This window comes from Hippopotamus amphibius, chromosome 8 (genome assembly GCF_030028045.1).
Source record: "Hippopotamus amphibius kiboko isolate mHipAmp2 chromosome 8, mHipAmp2.hap2, whole genome shotgun sequence".
NCBI classification, from domain to species: domain Eukaryota; kingdom Metazoa; phylum Chordata; class Mammalia; order Artiodactyla; family Hippopotamidae; genus Hippopotamus; species Hippopotamus amphibius.
Window position 1 is genome coordinate 146,552,974 of NC_080193.1, and position 18,575 is coordinate 146,571,548.

The window sequence follows — 18,575 nt, forward strand, 5'->3', positions numbered from 1 at the left end:
GATGAGAGAACGGAGGCGGGAAACAGAGCAGAGGGAAGAGATGGAGAGGGTGGCATCAGATGCCAGGGGAAGCCACCTTATGTAGCCGGGGGTACCTCCACCGTGACAGCACCAGTAGCAGCTGGCGGTGGGGCTGCAGGTGCTCCTTCACAAACTAGAAGGTGAAGATTCAGGGGCAGGGCAGGGGGTCATTCACAGAGAATAAGGAAGCGTTGAAATTGTCTGTTTACACACAAGCTGGTTCTATTTTTATGTTTCCAGGGAAAATCGTCTCTACACAGATGTACAGAAAGCAGTAGGTACTGCCTCCGCTGCACACAAGCGGTGCACGGATGTGTTCAAGATCAGACACAGAGACGTCATCACTGAGAACAGCGTACGAGGCAGGTGGGGACGAGCTCCAGTCTCATGAGGGTTCTCGGTTTTCTGAGTCTTGATGACATCTCATGGAGGGATCAACACACGTCACGTGAAGTACGTGGCACCTCCATCCCAGGACCTCTGGAGACCTGCTGCCCACAGGGCCTTCCCTGGACAGACTCAGCTGGTCCCAGGGTACAAGGGCCCTCCTCCGTCCTCCCACCCACTCAAGGTGAAGCCCATTCCCTTCTCCAAATGTTCTGGGAGCCTCTGTGTGGCAGCGTAGCCATACAGAGGCTGGCGAGACGGGACTCAACTCAGCAATCCTCGGCACCCAGGGTCTTGATCTTCTGGAGGATGCTCTGCATGGCCAAGATCCGGTCCTCATCTTGGATGTTGAAGACCTGGAACTGAGGGCGGGGCAGGACAGAGGGGTCACTGGGACATCATAGGGCCGTCCTGGGGCCCCGGACACAGCATGGGGCATTCTGTGCTCCCTGGCCTCCAGGCTTTCCACCTCTGGGTCTTTGCCTGCACAGTCCCCGCTGCAGGTGGACCTGCCCGGGGCCCTCTCCGCTGGGCCCTTCCCTGGATGGGCCTGACAGAGAGGAAGCCCCACCAGGTGCTGGTTGAGAGCTCAGTAGGCATCACCCCTGCCACTACCACCACCCCACCCCCATGTGCCCTGGAAGGAGCCTGTGTGGGCTCTCGGGCGAGGGTGGAGCTGGCCTTGGGGGACAGGAGCTGGAGGGGGCTTTGTGGGCTGGGGGAGGGGAGGCCTACCAGAGCTGGTGGAACCCCAGGGCTCAAGGACGGACAGCTGGCAGAGAGCACCCAACGCCCAACGGGTATGGCTGCGGGACTGCTGAGTGCAGGGATGCAGCAGGAAACTGTCCCCATGAGGCCCAGGGCAGCCACACCCCTTCACGAGGAGCAGAGCCCCCGGGTGGGCAGGTGGGGCTCTGAGCATTCGTCCAGTGTGGGTCAGGGAGGCTCAGGGCGTGGAGGCAGGCTCAGACACCCCCGGCTCCCAGAGGGGGGCCTCGGCTCTGAGGCCGCTGGCGGTGGGGGCGTTCGTGGCTCGTCTCACCCCCCGGAGTCATGTCTTCCCCGAAAGATGCTCCCGCGGCACTGTCCCAAGGGCTGGCCTGACCCACCTGCCTCAGTTCCTGACTGGAGGGGGGCGGGGTGCTAACGCGGGCCTCCATCCCCACCCACATGCGACTCTGGCCCTGCTCTGCCCCCTCAGCCACTGCGCCCACCTTGTCTAGCAGGACATCGAAGTAGGCAGTGACCCAGTAGGCGGGGTCGCGGGCGGGCAGCTGCAGGAGTGCCTTGACCCCGCTGCCGACGCGCGGGGCGGGGCTGTGGCCCAGGTGGGTGACGTGGATGCGCAGGGAGGCCTCGGGCTGGCTGGCGAAGTGCTCCACGCGCTGGTAGAGGGCGCTGAGGTCCAGGGCGGAGTCCTGCAGCAGGTTCCATTCAGGGTAGAGGACGTGGGGCAAGTTCCTGGTGGCCAGACAGCAGAGCAGCACCACCAGCAGGCGGTACACGGCACCCTGCAGCTCCGCCCAGTCCTCGGGCGCCGGGAAGAGCACGGTGGCCCAGAGCAGCACTGTCTGTGGCGGCATAGCCAGGTCAGGCCCCCAGCACCCTCACACCGGGCCATCGGTAGCCCGCCGCCCTTTCCAAAGCCAGCCCATCTCCACCCTGCACCCCACCCTGGAAGCCCCGTCCCCATCCTTCATGCCGCCCTCGGACGTCCCGGCTCAAGTCCCCCCCCCCCCCACCTGCTGCCCCCGCCGTGGTGCCTCTCTCCTCCCCGGGCCAAGCTCGGCAGGACCGCGGGGCCCCACCCCAGCTTCCTGGGGCGCCTCTCCTAGGGCTCTGGGGCTCCTCCCCATCCTTAGGGCTTTCCCCACGTGCCCCTCCCTCCGCTCAGCCCCTACGGACGCCCGGCAGTCCTTCACAAAGAGCCCTACCCCGGGGCACCGTCCAGGCTCGTCTGTGTGCCCAGGGTGCCTGGGCCCGGAAGACATCTGAAATCCACCAGAGCGGACTTACCTGTCCCCACCCTGCCACACCTTCTCCTCCCCCTGCCCCCGAGCCCCCAGCCGGCGCCCCTCTGTCACAAGGCGCCCTGCTTCACCCTCTCCTTCCACACCCCCGCCCCCCTCGTTCACTGAGCGGCTTGGGAGCCGCAGTGTGTGAGACCCCACAGGACCCCCTCAGAAGCCGGCAGCCCCTCCCGGGTGGGGAAGGAGGCCTGCGGGGGCGGTGAGTAGGGCATACGGGGACTCACTGCCGCGCCGTCTGCCCTGCCAGGTCAGCCCACCTCTGACTCCCACCCCGACGTGGAGCAGCGGCCGCGGGCCTCACCCGCGGCTCACTCCCAGCAGAGACCCCAGACCCCCAGCCTCAGCTGCTTCCTCTTCACCACCGTGCAGGACGCGGTGGGTCAAGCCCAGACGGGAGGGATGTTGGGACAGAGGGGCCTCCCAGGCCTGACACCAGCTGGCCGGAGAGCCGACTGTGAAGCCCAGCCCCACGGTCTGACTGCAGAGCTGCACCCGGGCCGGGGGGCAGCCTCTGAGGACACCAGCCCCAGGATGGCAGAGGCCGGCCTGAGATACCACAGCCCTGAGCCCGGCGGCCACACTCGTGAATGGCGGTCTCGCTTCCTGGGAACCCGGAGGAGGCCTTGGAATCCTCTGACAAGGAGCGCACTCCAGGCTGTCCACCGGTGGAGCCGGCAGGAGGGTGCAGCCTGGGTGCCCCTGCCCTCGGCGCCTGGTCACAGACTCAGGCCCGGTGGAGGCTGCGCAGGTACGGGGCACCGCCAAGCCCCCCGTGCGTACCTTCAGGTGGCTGAAGGTCAGGCCCGGGCCCTGGCCGCCATCTCGCCAGCTCTCGTGGTTGACCCGGTCCAGGATGGAGAGGCTGTCCAGGCGGTGGCCCTGGAGGGAGGCCAGTGCACTGAGCAGCCTGGTGAGCAGGTAGTCATCGGAGACCCTGGAGCCCGGACAGACACACCACGTTCGGTCAGCGCTGGGGTCCCAGCCGGGCGTCCAGACACCTGCAGCCCAGCTTATGCCCGGGAAGAACAGCACCCCCCCAACCTCTGTGGCCTTGTCAGGATTGGAAGCTTCTGAGCCCATGGGATGGCCCAGGCCATGACAGGGGCTGGCCTCTTGCATCCACCCCCACGCGCTTTTCGGAAACTACACTCGATGGGCCGTCAAGTGTGAAATGTCCAGTTTCCACGTACATGCTCAGGCCACGGAACACGGAGGGAGGCAGGGTGCCCCCAGGCCGGCCCAGCCCTCTTTGTGTGGACAGGAAGATGCCCCTCCGACCTACCCAGGATGAAGCAAGTGGCTCGCAGTCCCTAGAGCCACCAGGCCTGCCAGGGTGACATCTCCACACCAGGCCCCGTTTGGGAAGCCCAGCCTCCCCCGCGAGCCGCACACTCAGTGGCCCTCCAGCAGTGCCCACAGCACGGCCGTCGCACACCAGAGGTGCGCACTGAGTGGACCGAAGGGGTGGAAACTGAGGCCGTGTCCTGTGGGCCCCCCCCCCCCGGGGTCCCAATACTGGATGGTCACGGCCTGCACGCCCTGAGTCTGCGGTGGATGCGGCACGGGAAAGGCCATTTTCCCATTTACTTGTGAAAAGTGACTCTGCCCAGCTCAGCCCTTCTCTTTCCCTTTGTGTGCAGGGGTCGGCCTGGACAGACCCCTGCTCTGTGCAAAAGTGGCTCCGCTGGTGAGCCCTGGGGGGTGGCTCGCAGGCTCTCTGCTGGGACTCCCCTGGGGCAGAAAAACACAGACGGGCACGGCCAGCTTGATGCGTGTCACCCACTTCCGAGAATCAGCTCGACGATATGAGCAACCCCTGCTTACTGCAACCGTGTCACATTCCTAAAAGTGTCACTCCAGGCGTGAGAGCTGGGGGGTGAGTCACCCTGGACAAACCACAACGGCCTTGCACACCAAGGTCACTGACACGGCCTTGCTGGTGTCCGGTCTGGAGGGGGCTCAGGCCCTAGCCCTTGGTTTGAGGTCTCCAGGGGAGCTCAGCCTCTGCCCCGTGCCCCCCACGTCCCCTCACAGGTGCTGACACAGGGGCCCCGCTTCCCTGCAGGGCGGGCCGCCCCTACCGAGCGCAGGCTCCTCGGGCGGAGCCCGGGGACCCGAGGAGGGGCTGCTGGGCTCCAGGGCCGGGCGGGTGAGGGGCATCCACGGCTAAGCACCGCAGGCGGGGGCCTCGTGGCGGGGCACACGCATCTGGGAAGGGCAGTCCGGGGGAGGATGCCGGCAGAGCCCCAGTGCTAAGTCCTCCCCTTAGCTCCGACCACCCTCACTGCTGGGGACCCCTCCCAGCCGCTCCAGGAGCCCCTGTGACTCTGGAAAATGCCCTGACCCCTCTGCCGCTTTCCCACCTGAACTGAAGGCGCTGGGCTGGGTGGAGAAGGGTCCCGTCCAGGGCAGCCCTCGACCCTTCCAAGTTCCTCCTCGCTGCCTGACAGCCCCCCTCCCTGGGCACAGAGGGAGCACGTCCTCCCTCCCCGCAGCTCCGAGAGGGGCAAAGCTGGTAGCAGGCAGCGGGAATTTCTGGTCGGATCCCAAGTTCCCAAGACCCCAGTGGTACCAGCGTCGTGCAGGTGCCCAGGGCAGAGGCGGGCAGGGGACCCCGCAGGTCCTCCCGCCCTGAGTGGGGGGAGCAGTGGGATGACAGCCCCTTCCCGCCGGCTCCCCAGGACGCCACAGACCCAGGAAGCACGTCCTACCTCCAGTGCTGGGCGCTGGCCGGCACCAGGGCCCCCTCTTGGCGGATGATCCCTCTCAGGCTGCCCTCGGGGAGCCCGGGCATCAGCCAGGCCCCCTGCAGGGCGGGCGCCCTGAGCTTCCTCCGCACCACGGGCACCACGCTGACGCGGATGGCTCTCCAGCCGCTGGACACCAGCAGGGACAGGCCGAGCTGCTCTTCCCGCGGGCTGTCCACGTTCAGGGAGCCTGCAACGAGCCGCCCACCGTGCCAGCCCCGCTTCTGTGCCAGCTTCCACCCACCCAGTGCACGGCTCTCCTGCCCGCTCGGCAGAGCCGCCCTCCCCTCCCTGGAGGCGGGGGCTCCTCCCCCCACCCCCACCCCAGGACTGCATCCGTCCGGAGCCGAGCCAGGCACAGGGGCTGAGGGCGCCTGCACGCCACGGGCTGCCTCGTGTCCCGCAGAACCCCTGTGCGGAGGCCCCGGCTCCCAGCCCCTCAGGCCGTAACTGTGTTTGGAGAGGTGGCTGAGGTGCGCTGAGGTCGTGAGGGTGGGCCTGGCCCAGGGAGGCTGCCCTGACAGAACAGACATCCTGGATCTGCGCACAGAAAAGCCCGCAGAGGACGCGGTGGGAGGGCAGATCTCTGAGCCCCAGAGAGGCCTCCGGGAAACCAACCCCACTGACACCTTGACCTCAGACCTCCAGCCTCCAGTACTTTGAGGAAATACGCGTCTGTCGTTTACGTGCCTGGTCTCGTATTTGTCTGTGTGTCGTGTGGCCGCCATACTGTCCACGGCGGGGAAGCCGTTCGGCTCAGAGACGCCGCAGCCCACCCACCCCCACCCCACCCCTGCTGCTCCATCCCCGGGGACCCCCTGCGGCCCAGGCTCCCCCTCCCCAGGGCTGCCCTCTCTGCAGGAGGAGAGGCGTGGCTCAAAGAGGAGCAGCTACAGCAGGGCGGGGCCTCTCCGACAGGGGTCCCCAGGCGATGCCCCGAGGCTGAGTCCAGGGGCCCCCACCTGCCTGACCCTGGAGTGGAATCACACACAGGGAGGGGCCGGGCCCTTCACGCAGGTCCTGCCTCCGGGGCCCGAGGCCCCAGGCAGCTCTGAGACCCGCCGTTTTGCTGGGGGAAGGTTTCTAACCTTCCTCTCTACGTGGCTGGTTTCTGAGGCTGCCCCCAACACCAGGCACACCCCAGGGCGCCGTGCTCCGTCTTCCGGAAATGTCTCAGGGTGGTGCCCCGGGTGCCCGACCCCTTTCCTGGGTCCATTCCCCCGCGCCACGTGCCGGTGGGTGGCAGAAGCCCCTCTGCTGAGGACAACACTGGCTGCTGGGCCACGTCGCCCAGCGGGGCCAGGAGGTCGGGTCCCACCCTCCCAACAGCCTGTAGCAGGCGCGGGTCCTCTGCGGGGTGGGCGCAGCCTCTGTGGGCACCGGGGCTCTGGAGCCTGGGAGGGTCGCGTGTCTCCGGATCAGACCTGCTTGCTCCTTCCCGCTCCCTCCTGCTCCTCGAGGTGCCCCCGAGAGCCCCCGGTGAGGTCCGTGCACGAGAGCCCCCCTCTCAGGCTCTGCCTGCGGCACACCTCATAAGGAGGGCTGTCTAGGTGAAGGTCAGGGCCAGGCCCCAGGGCTGGACGCACCGTGTCCCTGCAGACCTAGGCTGGGAGAGCTGGCTGGGTTTGCCCCCGTCCAGGGGGAGGCCCTGGATTCCACGGGACACCCCAGACCTTGCACGAGAACCCGTCTCCTCCAGCTACCGCAGACGACACATTCCAGCTGAGGTGCTTCCCCTCCCTCCCCCTCCCCGGACTCCGACCCCCTAGGGCCCAGCCCAGCACCCACTCCCCTACGAAGAACACACAGACCGCCCAGGAGGGGATATTCCACGGGGTGATGAGGCTGGGGGCTGGGCGGTGGGGGCCCCTACCTCAGCGGTTCCTTCCCCCAAACAAACGAACGCCACAGAGAAGAAGGCAGGCTGAGCGGGCGCCTCTCGTGCGGGTGGGGGGCGCCTACGCGAGGCCCTGGCGGCGGCCCCCCGCCCTCCCCAGCACTGCCCAGAGAGGTGCCCGGGTCAGAGGTCAGAGGGCCAACCAGCTGGGGCCCTATGGCATGCCATCATGTCCCAGAGGGAGTCCCCAACACGTCCCCATGGCCAGTGACCCTGGGAGCCGGTTCCCCACCGTCCTACAGCCTCTCCTGCCTGCCCTGGGCCACCCGCGGCCCTGGGAGTCCGGCAGGGAGGAGCCTGGCCCACAGAACACAGAGCCCTCGCCACCAATCTCCTGCAGGGCGGCTCTTGGGCCACCTCCTGGGATCCAGCCAAGAGCAGGTCCTGGTCCTGCCCCCTGGGCCACTCTGTCCTCTGCAGAGGACTCAGTCTCCCCATCAGTTAAGGGCAGAAGGTCTCAGTGATCCCCAGTCCCTCCCAATTCAACCTGTGTGCACCTGTCATGCAAAGCTGCCGTGGGTGGTTTCATTTCCTTATCTACCTTTGGTCACATGTCTAGTTCACAAAAAGGTGGCCTGGAAGGCAGCCAGCCACACCCACCACTGTCCCAGCCACGCCCCACCTCAGGCCGCTGGTCTCACCGGTTCCCAGGGTGGGGGCAGCCTGAACCCCCTCATGGGGGTTCCACTTCCCTTTCAAGGCGTGTGTCAGGCAGCAAGGCCTGGAATTTCCCTGCATGCCCCGCGAGGTGGGGCCTGGGTGTGGCTCCCAGACTCCTCGCTGCTCTCCCGGCAGGAAGAGGGCCCCGGGGACCTGGGGGACGGGGAGGAGGGGACTGGCCGCTCAGACCGAGGGCTGGGCAAGGTCTCGCGCTCACCCCGACCGGGGGTCTGTCCCTAGGTGGGGCAGAGGGCCTGGAGGTGACAGGGCCGAGTGGGCCGGAGAAAGACAGACAGAGCCCCGCGGGGCCGCCGGCGGTTGTCGTAAGGCTCCGAGGACGACCAGAGACGCTGCGGGGGGCTGGGCTCAGGGCAGACTGCAGCCACCCGGCAAGGGCCCTTTCCTCAGCAGCCCCCAGGGGGTGGTCCCCTGCCCAGGTCACCGGGCAGGATGGGGAGGGGCGGGGGTTGGAAGCCACCCTTTCTGGGGTTGAGTCCCTCACGTCAGCCTTTAGACGGATGCCTGACTTCCCCAGGACCTGCGGGAAGTACCCAGGGGGGAAGGTGAGTCCTCTGGGCCCAGGTGGCGGAGGTCCCCACGCCAGCAGGTGGGCCCGAGCCTGGATCTGCGGCCAGACCCGCGCTCCACACCCTGGGCGGCCCGGGACAGGTCACTGCCCCGCCGGCGGGCTGACCTCACAGCAGATGTGACGGCCAGACGCGCGCCCGGCGGCAGCCACCACCGCCACGGGCCTGTCCCCTCCCAAGGGCAGCAGGACATTCCGTTCTGGTTCCCAGGCCCTGCCACCTCTGCCCCGACCCTCAGGACGGGGAGCTTCCTCACCCAGGGTCCCCTGCACAGGCTGGCCCGTCCTCCCGGTGCCCTCGCCCAGGCAGCCCCTGCTGGACGGAAGCCCACAACCTCTGGGCCCGCCAGGAGGGCCGACGCCCCGGGGCTCCCCACCCCCCCCCACCAGATCACATCAACAAGCCACCCGGGGGAGGGACTGAGGCCAGAGCCCTGGCTCCCCTGAAAGTCTGCAGCCAGGAACCCGCTCAGGGCCGAGACACCGATGAGCAACGGAGCCGCACGCTGAAACAGACCCGTGCACACACATGCACGTACGCACACACCCCCGCACACATGCACACACGTGTGCACACGTGTGCTCACGATCCTGCAGTCACACACACGCGCACACTGAGCGGTCACACGCCCGGGCACACAGACACACGTGCCCAGAGTGATTGGGCCTTACCTGGCCTGATGAGGCCGTGGTGTTTGCAGTGCACGATGGCCGCCACCAGGAGGTCCCTGAGGACCTGCACGACCTTTCTGGGCACGATGTGGCCGCGGCACTTGGCACTGCCCTCCGGGAGGGCGTGGAAAACATCAGCGGTCATCCACCGCTCCAGGCCGGCCCCTTCCCCGGGGACACCCAGGCGGCAGCACCGGGGGCCGGACCCCACCTCGGGGGCCCCCACCTCCTCCATCACGAGGGCCTCGGCGTCCACCCACAGGGGCACCTCCACGTCCAGCGGGTCATCCGAGGAGCGCAGGGCAAACTGGAAGGCCTCCAGGTCCCGGGAGTAGTCCGCGAGGAAGCGGGGGTCCAGGGCCTGCACCCGCTCCAGCACCGTGAGCAGCACGTCCTCCGCGCGCTGGTAGTCCTGTGCCCGGGACGCCCCCCGCGATCGGACGGCCTGCAGGTAGTGGTGCCACAGGGGCACCTGCACGGCCATGGCTGCAGCAGAGCAGAGCGTGCGGCCCGGAGGGCCGCCCCGAGGCCGGCTCAAGAGACGCGCAGGCTGGGAGCCGGCACCTGCCCAGGTGAGGTGCAGGTCCCTAGATGGGGCCTCAGCTCCCCACGAGGACCTGGCCAGCAGGAGCGGTGCCGCTGGTTAAACAGCTGGGCGTGGCCCCAGCCTTTGAAGTGAGGGTGAGTCAGTCACCAACACTCAGGAGTGTCGCAGGAGCACTGGGCGGGGGGCGGGGCCTGGCACGCCCTCCCGTCACACTGACCCCGCAGCGCAGGCCCGAGGCACGTCCCGGCTCAGGACGTCGCGCCTCCTGGGCCCAGCCCGTGCCCCTCCCCTGCCCCTTGCTGCCCTGGTGCCTCCCTTCCCGCCCCCATCGCAGCGGCAGCAGCCGCGGGGTCCCTGTGGCATTGGGGCCTCCCCCCAGAACTGGGCGGGAGACGCGGCACCCCCACGGCTCCGATGAGGAGGGTGAGGCAGGGCGATGGCCGCCCCAGGCCCCACGGCGTGGGGGCCGCCGGCTGCAGCCGCCGCCTCCCAGCAGCCTTCCTCTGAGGGCCAGGGCTCCTGGCGGCCTGGCCCCGCGCAAAGCCGAGAGCCTCAGACGCGGTGCCCTCTGCAACGCAGCATGAGGCGTGCCCCTCCCGCCGCGGGGCGTGTGTCCAGCCCCCGGCCCCCGGCCCCGGCCCCCGGACCTGCGCGTTGCCCGCCTCCCTCGCTGCCTGCCCTCCGGCCTGAGAGGAGCTGTCCCCCCCGGGGCCTGGAGCTGCACCGAGCCTGGTTCCGGGAGAAGTCTCCCTGGGCCCACCTGCCCGGGCTGGGGACCCTTGCCCTGCCGCCCCCGCCCGCACCTGCCCAGCCCCGCCGGCCTCCCTGCTGAGGGCTGGCCGGGTCCCAACCGGCCGCAGGGAGGTGCCCCACCGACCCCGGGCCCCACCAGGCTGGCCGTGCACCTGTGCTCGGCTGCTGCCGTGCCTGCAGACAGGGACCATGCAGACAGCCCCCAGCCAGGTATCCCAGAGACATCGCCCCCGCAGCACTCCGGGGGAGACCCCACCCCCACCCCAGCCCTGAGACGCCCAGGCAGCTGTGCCCGTCGCAGAGCTGCGGGCAGAACCAGGATCAAGGCACTCGTTTCCTGGTGCTTGAAAGCCCCTCTGAGGAGCTGCAGCCCCAGGGCGTGTGCCTCTGCTTCCACACCTCCCAGGACAGGGAGCTCACCACCTCACAGGGCAGCTCATGACAGGGTCAAGCAGAAAACAGACTTCCATCCTCAAACCTGGCCCACTCCTGTCCTCTGGGGTTGCCCAGAGCACGTCCACCCCTCCTCCAAGGCAGCTCCTCAGGTTCCAGACCCCACACAGGCCATCGGCCCTCCTGGCACCCCACCCGCATCCCACGCTTCTCCACACGCCGCCTGCCACGGCCCTGCCATCTCTGTGGGAGTCTGACCTGCAGGAAGGGGCGCTGCTGCGGGGGAGCGGGGGTCCTTCCGCCCTGACCCTGGCCCTCGGGCACGGCGCCCTGTCTGCATCTTGGCTCCACTGTCTGTGACTCAGTGATTCTCACATTCCTCCAGCTTCACTCTCCCAGGAATCTCACAGTTCTGAATTTGCCCAGGAGACCTGGTGACTCTTGTCTTCCCGAAGCGCCAAGGGGCTCTGAGCGGAGGGGAAGGCTCAGTGCCACCCCCGACGGGCGCCACTGGGTACCGCTCTCAGCTCCGAGGCAGCCGCGCGCTGTGCGCCCAACCCCCCGCTGCCCAGGGAACCGTCCTCCCTTGGCCCCGAGAGCACCCCCGCCCCGGCCGGCGGGGACAGCGACGTGCCCGAGGCTGCCGTCCGCGCGCCCTCCTGTGCCGGTCTCCTCTCCCTTGCCACGTCCCTCATCACCCTCCGCTGAGACCCCTGCTCCTCTGTGCCCCAGGCCCAGGTCCGTCTGCCCGCGGGTGTCTCGCAGACAACTTGTACCCAGCAAGGTCGTGTGTCTCCAATCTGCCCCTCAGGGGTTCTCCTAGCCCCCGCTCCCCTCTCGGGGTCACCCTGCTCCTGCCCAGTTCGTCCTGGATCTGCCCCCTCCCTGCGCGCCCGCACCCACCCCGCAGCCTGTCCACCTCAGCCCCACATCTCTCCTCCCCAGGCCGCCGCGCTCACGCAGGGCACTCCCACGGCCTCCAGAGTGCGCCCACCCAGGGAGACAGAACCCGAGCCCCACCGCGTGCCTCCGGGGCCATCCGTGTCCCCACCGCCACACTCACAAGAACCCTCGCCTCCTCCCCTGGCCTGGCGGCAGGCCCTGCCTGGCTGACCCCTGACGGCTCCTGTGGCCCCTCACACGGCCAGTTCCTCGCTCCCCCACCCGGCACCTCTCCGCGTGCCACTGCACCCTCTGCTGGCCTCCCGTGCTCTCCCGACGGGCCAGGTCACGCGTGAGCTCAGGCCCTGTCCCTTCCCCTGGAGCCCCCGGACGGTGGTAAATGCCCCGGCAGACAGTAAGCTCCGCGCGGCTGGGACAGGGGCGCCTCCTCAGTGTCCCCGGGGCCACCCAGAGGCTGGCGTGCGGTGGGCGCGTGGACACCGAGCGGAGGCCCCGGGAAGCTGGACCTGCCAGGGCCCGGCAGGGAGAGCAGGGAGAGAGACGAGAGGGATGGGGCCGGGGCAGTGGGTGGCGTCTGACCACGAGGAGCCATGCGCCTCAGGCCACAGCCCCCGGGGCCATCGCCCGTGGACCCCGGGGGGGGGGCAGTGGGGAGCCAGGGGAGGACCAGACGTGCTCCGCGGCGCGGGTGGGTGTGTCAAGCTCCCCGTGGGCCCCGGCGGCTCGGACGGGTTGGCCACGTGCGCTCGTGTCTTGGTGTAACTCGGGCAGCCTGGGAGCCTGGACGGCAGGAGTTCCCGGATGTGCTGGCAAGAGGGGCGCTCGTTCCACCTGAACAGGCTCGTGAAGTGAATCCTGGGAACACGGATGGTGGCTCCCACGTGGGCTCAGCACAGGTGAGGGGCAATCCAGGGGGCCAGGCGCTTGCAGAGAAGGGAGGCCAGGCCCCCGGAAGGACACAGTGGCGGTCCTGCCCTGGCTGCCCTCCGGAGCGGTTTCCCGGTTGGCCCGGCTCGGAAGCAGGAGAGGGCTCTGGCCCTGCGTCGTCACTCAGCCTCACCTCCCTCCTCCCGTCCCCTTGGTTCTGGCCTATTTGTGCCACAACCCACATCACCCTCTCAGTGATGCCCACGGGCCCGGAGCCCCTGGATCGCCAGGGATTTCCTGAAGGCCTGTCCCCCAGGTTACAGGACGTGAGCACCGGCGGCCAGGGGCTGTCACTGCTCCTGTTCCGCGTGGCCCAGGGGCTGTCCTCCTGGCCGCCCATCACAGCCCAGAGGCCCAGCGGGCCTGCTTCTCAGCACGGCAGCCCCTCCCTCTTCCCTGGTACGCGGAGGGAAAGGGCGTGGAGGCTGTGACACCTGCTGGGAGGGGCCCGGTGGGAGGAGGGGAGGCAGGATGCCCCCGGGGGTGGGGAGGGGTGGACCGCCACCCAGCCTGCGGCCTCTCCTCACGGAGACCCAGCTCTCAGAGCGCCCGGCTCTGGGGTAAACATGCAGGGAACGTGCAGGACTAGCTGTGGAAGGAGGTGATGGGACAATCAACCCCAAGGTTAGCGGAGACGCCTGGGAGGCACTCGGGTCGGTTCCCGCACAACAGGCCCCATGGACGTGTGGCGGGGGGTGGGCGGTGCAGGCTGGGCTCGGGAGGATGCGTGTGCCCGATGGGGCTGCAGGGGGCGCCCCGAGGAGGTGAGCTGTCCAGGTGTTTGTGGACGCTCGGGCCACTCAAGGGGCAGCAGGCGTGCGGCCGACCAGCAGGTCACTGGGAAGGTAACCCCCCCCAAAGTGGGAAGCAGACAGCAGAGCCACGACGGTTTCCAAGGCGGGAAGGAAGCCGGGGGTGGCCACAGCCAGGACGGGGTGGGCAGGGGTCTGTGGGGAGAGAAGAGTTCAAGGGCCTCGGCACAAAGCTGGGGAGGAGGTGGGTGAAAAAGGGGCCCAGGGCAGATGTCCTCTCAGGCCCAGGGGGCAGCCACATGGCCACCTGGGGTCCCCCTGGGCGCCCGACTCTGTCGCCCAGGCCCAGTCAGTCAGCCCAGGGCCGGACTGGAGCCCCCCCAGCACCCCCAGGAGGCGACATCTATTGCACAGCTGGGACCAGGGAAAGAACTGGGTCTCCTGTGCAGCTGCCGGGTGGGGAGGATTTGCCCCCCACCCCCGTGTGCCGCAGGCAGGGTTGGGTTGTTTTGTTTTTCCTTTTGGTATGTTTTTATTGTGACCAAAAAACATAACATAAAATTTACCGTCTTAATTTTTAAGTATAAATTCAGTGACATCAAGAATATTCACATTGTGCTACCAACATCACCGTGCATCTCCAAAAGCCTTCTTCTTCTCAAACTGCAACTCTGTCCCCTTTAAACGCTCACTCCCCATGGCCCTCCGGCAGCCCCTGGCCAACCCCGGCAGGTCTACTTTCCTCCTCTCTGAGGTCGACTGCTCCAGGGACCGCACAGGAGAGGGATCACACGGTGTTTGTCTTCCTGTGGCCGGCTGATGTCACTCAGCACAAGGTCGTCACCGGTCACTCATGCTGTGGCCTGCGTCAGCACCTCACCCCTTACGGCTGAATAATGTTCCTCGGTACGTACAGACCACACCTTGCTCATCCGTTCATCTGTCGGTGAGCGCTCGGCTCTCGTGAAGAGCAGAACACTGCTACGAGCACGAGGGTACAAATGTCTCTTTGAGACCTTGCTGTCAATTCTTTGGGGTTTGTACCCAAAAGGGGAATTGCTGGGTCACGTGGTAATTCTACGTTTAATTTTTTTCAGGAACCACCATACTGTTTCCTACTGCGGCTGCGCCGTTTTCCATTCCCACCAACTGGACACAAGCGTCTCGATCTCTCCACATCCTTGCCAACACCTGTTCTTTTCTGTGTGTTTTTGGTCGTAGCCATCCTGAGGGATGTGGGGTGGTACCTCCCTGTGCCCTTGGTTTGCATTTCCCTAATGACCCACGATGTTGAGCATCTTTTCACGGATTTATTGGCATTCTACGTCTTCTTTGGAGACGTGTTTATTCAAATCCTTCGCCCATTTTAAAATCAAGTTGCTTGGGGTTTGTCGTTGAGTTGTAGGAGTTCTTTGTGTGTTCTGGACGTTAATTCCGATATCAGATACATGAGTTGCCAGTTTCTCTCCCATTCTGAGGGTGGCCTGTTCACTGTCTTGATAGCATTCTTTGATGCACAGACGTTTTTAATTTATCTAGTTTATTTTTTTTTCTTTTGTTGCCTGTGCTTTTGGTAACACATCCAAGAGATCACTGCCAAGTCCAAGGCCGTGAAGATGCCCCCCTGTGTTTCAGCTCAGACTATGAGCTGGTTGGCGGCAGGGCTCTGATGCCCCTGCAGCCCCACGCCCCCCAGCTGCCCCAGGCAGAGGCACCCTCCACCCGGCTCCTGTCTTCACTGCGATGCAGAGTCTGGCGTTTCGTTGTACCCGCCGCACGAGAGCAGGCGCTGGGGACAGGGTCCCCGAGCCGCCCCCACAGCCTCCCAGGACTGTCCCCCAGAGCCCTCCCATGGCGGCCCTCTCAGGCAACCCTTTGCACGGATGAACACAGCCTGGGTTCTGCTCCTGGGGGGCCTCTCAGGACTTACCCCCCATCTGGAATCCCCAAAAAACAGGGCTGATGGGCCCCTCATGGTCTCCAGGCAGTGGACTGGATGCCGAGAGGGGCTCCCAGAGCTGGACAGAGGGGGCGGGTACGGCACGCTCCTCCCACAGCACGCACGCCCAGGGGCCCCCTCGGGGTGACCCCGGAAGGCGGTCCCTAAACGTGAACCTCCTGATGGCACCTCTGATCGCACGGCTGCGTTGCAGGGCTCCCACTGCTGCCCCACGGACAGACCTCAGGTGCAGACAGACGGCCGGGAGGCACAGACACACAGACAGCAGCCAGCGGCCCGGAGCCCGCGGGCAGCGGGACAGTCAGCATTGACGCCGGTCAGCAGTTTGGGCGGCGTCCGCGCCCGCACCCCAGCCAGGGTGCAGAGCGGGCCTGCATGCTGGTGCCACAGCAGAGTTCTCAGCAGCGGCAGGGAACCCAGCCCACAGACGCCCTGGGCCCGGGGCAGCCGAGCCACAGCTGCCGGCAGCAGCCGCTCCCTCGTGAGCGGTGCCCGGCTGTACTGCCAAACGGGCCGCCAGGAGAGACGTCTGCCGGGGCTGTGGGCGGCGCGGGTGCCTGGGGCGCGGCGTCTCAGAGGAGCACGGACGGGTGCAGGCGCCAGTCAGCTCCCAGGGCCGATTACCACGGGACTTGCCGCTGGAGGCCGCGGGGCCGGGCCCAAGGCGCCCGCTCCTTCCCAGCCCCCTGCCCTCTTCCCCGGCCGCCCTGCACATGACCTGCCTTTGGGGGACCCATCGGGGCCACACGTCGTGCCCACAGCGGGCTCGGCAGCACCCACCCCCGCTCCATCTGCCAGGCCGTCCAAGGCCCAAAGTGGCCTGAGCACAGAGACGTCCACATTTTCCTGCCAGTTTCAAGGTCCCTTCCTCTTGGGGAGGGTCTGGCTCAGGGGTGGCAAACGCGGGTGCCCCCGGGGCCAGCAAGGGGCAGAGGGAGGCGAGGCCGGCCGGGCTCGGCCGCAGCTTACCCACTGCTCGCCCAGGCCCTGTGGCCCTCGTCCACATGTGGGCCCAGCACGGCCGGGATGGGCTGTCCCGGGGCGTGTGTGGGTGACCTGCCACTGTAAACGCGGTGGGGGCCGAGGAGAACCCGCGAGGTTCCTGGAGGAGGGAGCCGTGACCGCACGTGGCAGTGGCCCGACGGTGAGGGGCTTCCCGTGCACAGATGAGGGGGTGCCACGTGCTGGGCAGGGGCGGCGGGTGAGGCCACAGCACGGCCCTCCCTGCCGGGGATGCTGGGCACCTCCGCCAAGCCCCAGGGGCAGGGGCCGGGGAGCCGGACAGCAGAGCCAACCAGGAAGCAGGTCAGGACGGCCACGGTCCCCCGTGACCCCACCATGCCCGCCGACCCATCCCACAGGGGCCCCCACGTGGTGAGCACCTCCACCACACCGTCCACTCACTCCAGAACATTCCCTGGGGCCTGTGCCCAGGCCCAGGACTGAGCGCTGCCCCGAGCGCTCTTCTGGTGGCCCAGGAGGAGAAGCCACGGGTGTGGATGCCAGGCAGTGAAGCCCTGGGTGGTACGTATGGGGCCCGGGTGAGCCTTGAGGGAGCGGGGGCGTGGGGGCCAGAGAAGGGGTCTCAGAGGAGAGGATGCCGGGCAGGGGTGGGGGGGAAGGCTGGAGAGCGCTGGGCTGCTCTGCTCGGTCTTGAGGGCTTAAGGGAGCAGAACAGGACAAGTGGGTGTCGGGGTGCGGGGGGAGGGGCACGGGCAGGACACCAACTTTCCTCCTCTCCGGCCAGTGGAGTCTTCACTGGACTCATCGGAGGGACCTTCACAGATGGTCACACCAGCCTCTGAAGCCTCTCGTCCCCCCACTGACGGAGCACCCGGCATGGAGCCCCCTAGGTGGGAACTCTCCCCAGAGGGCAGGGTCACATCCCTCGAGTCCCCGAGCCCACCTCCCCGGGGGCAGCAGGAAGTGCCGGCCCTGTCCCTTCCCCGGCCCCCTCCCCAGCTCCCTGGGGCTCCGTCCTCGGGGCCCACGGGGGTCCAGGGCTCAGGGAGCCAGGGGCAGCCTTGGGTGCCAGGCAGGTGCTCCGAATCTGGACCTCTGCTTGGCGCCTCCAGAAGCCAGAAGTCACGGCTAGTCCAGAGGGGCCAGGGTCAGAAGGACAGCCTCGTCCCCTTTCCCGCCAGGAGCTGTCCAATGAGCCCCACAGCAGCCCTGGATGCCCAGGGGGGCGGTGTCTGGCCGAGAGCCTGGCCCGTCCCTGCGTGGGGCACCCTGGTGGCTGTCACCGGGGTGGGGGATGGAGGGGGCAGCCTGAGGACACCAGGAGGAGAAAGAGGGCAGGCGTTTCTCGGGGAGAGCTTCCTTTAAGCCCGGCAATCCCGTTGTCAAGTTCAGTTCTGAGGAAGTGGCCTGGGCCCCATCAGGCTGGCCCCGGCAGCCCTGGGGACAGGTGTGCTGACCCGCCAAGTGCCCACCCTCACTGCTGGTCCCTCTGGCCTTGCCCAGCAGGCCATCTCCACCTCCTGAGCTGCCTCAGAAGAGCCCAGGCCTCTGGGAGTTTGGGGACCCCCTTCCCCAGGGCCCCAAACGGGCCTCCTCTCGTAAAAAGGGCTGTCACTCCTGGGGCCCACCTCCGGGCGCTGCCCCTTTCCAAGAGGGACTGCTGTCAGCATCCGCCCGGCTGGGAAAGGTCCAGCTTTGAACAAGGAGCCGCTGAGGGGAGCAAAAGGGGTGGGGCCCCTGCACGCCCGACTCAGTGCAGAGGCCCCAGGAGGCCCAGGCTTGGGGAGCACAGAGCTTTGGGTCTGCAGGGACGGCCCCGGTCCCCCGCCCCGCTTCACCCATCACCATCCCGACAGGTCAGCTGCTGCCGGTGCTTTGTGTGGTTCGGGGGCGGCTCGGGGGAGGGAGACGTGAACGTCCCGTGGCCAGTATGAAACACACGACCCATGGGGCAGGTCACCCTGAAAGGGCTCCAGAGGGAAATCAGACTCCAGAAGGTACATCCAAGGGCAGCTTATGAGGACAGAGCCCCCTTGGTCCTTGGGCAGGTGGCCTCCCCTCCGCAGGCTCCGTCTGCCCGCCTGTTACGTGGCATCGCACGACTGAACCCAAATGCCTTTCCAAAGGCTCGGAAAAGACTCATAGTTTATGATTCTCAGTCAGGAGGGGCCCGCAGCCTGCACGCCTCCTCCACCTGGTGTGTCGCCCCCAAGCACACAGCTCCTCCCAGGCGACTGCCCACTGGAGTCCTGGGGGCCCTTCCCTGCACAGGCGGGGGGCCTGGGGGAGAGGCCAGTCCCTCCCCGGATGTAGTCCGTCAGATGGACATTTTCACCGAGGGCGTCTCCAGGTCTCCGGAGAAACGGCTTCTAGACAA

The 18,575-nt window shown here is 67.3% G+C and overlaps 1 protein-coding gene across 1 annotated transcript; it reads right to left on the minus strand.

Annotated features, from left to right (window-relative positions):
- Positions 1-242: 242 nt before the first annotated feature.
- MAB21L4 (mab-21 like 4) lies at positions 243-9,484 on the minus strand. The gene is made up of 5 exons (XM_057746682.1): positions 9,001-9,484; positions 5,150-5,375; positions 3,219-3,372; positions 1,623-1,979; positions 243-770 (listed from the first exon to the last, which is right to left on the minus strand). The coding sequence occupies exons 1-5, from the start codon at positions 9,482-9,484 to the stop codon at positions 678-680; spliced, it is 1,314 nt and encodes a 437-aa protein (XP_057602665.1). The 3' UTR covers positions 243-677.
- Positions 9,485-18,575: the final 9,091 nt, after the last annotated feature.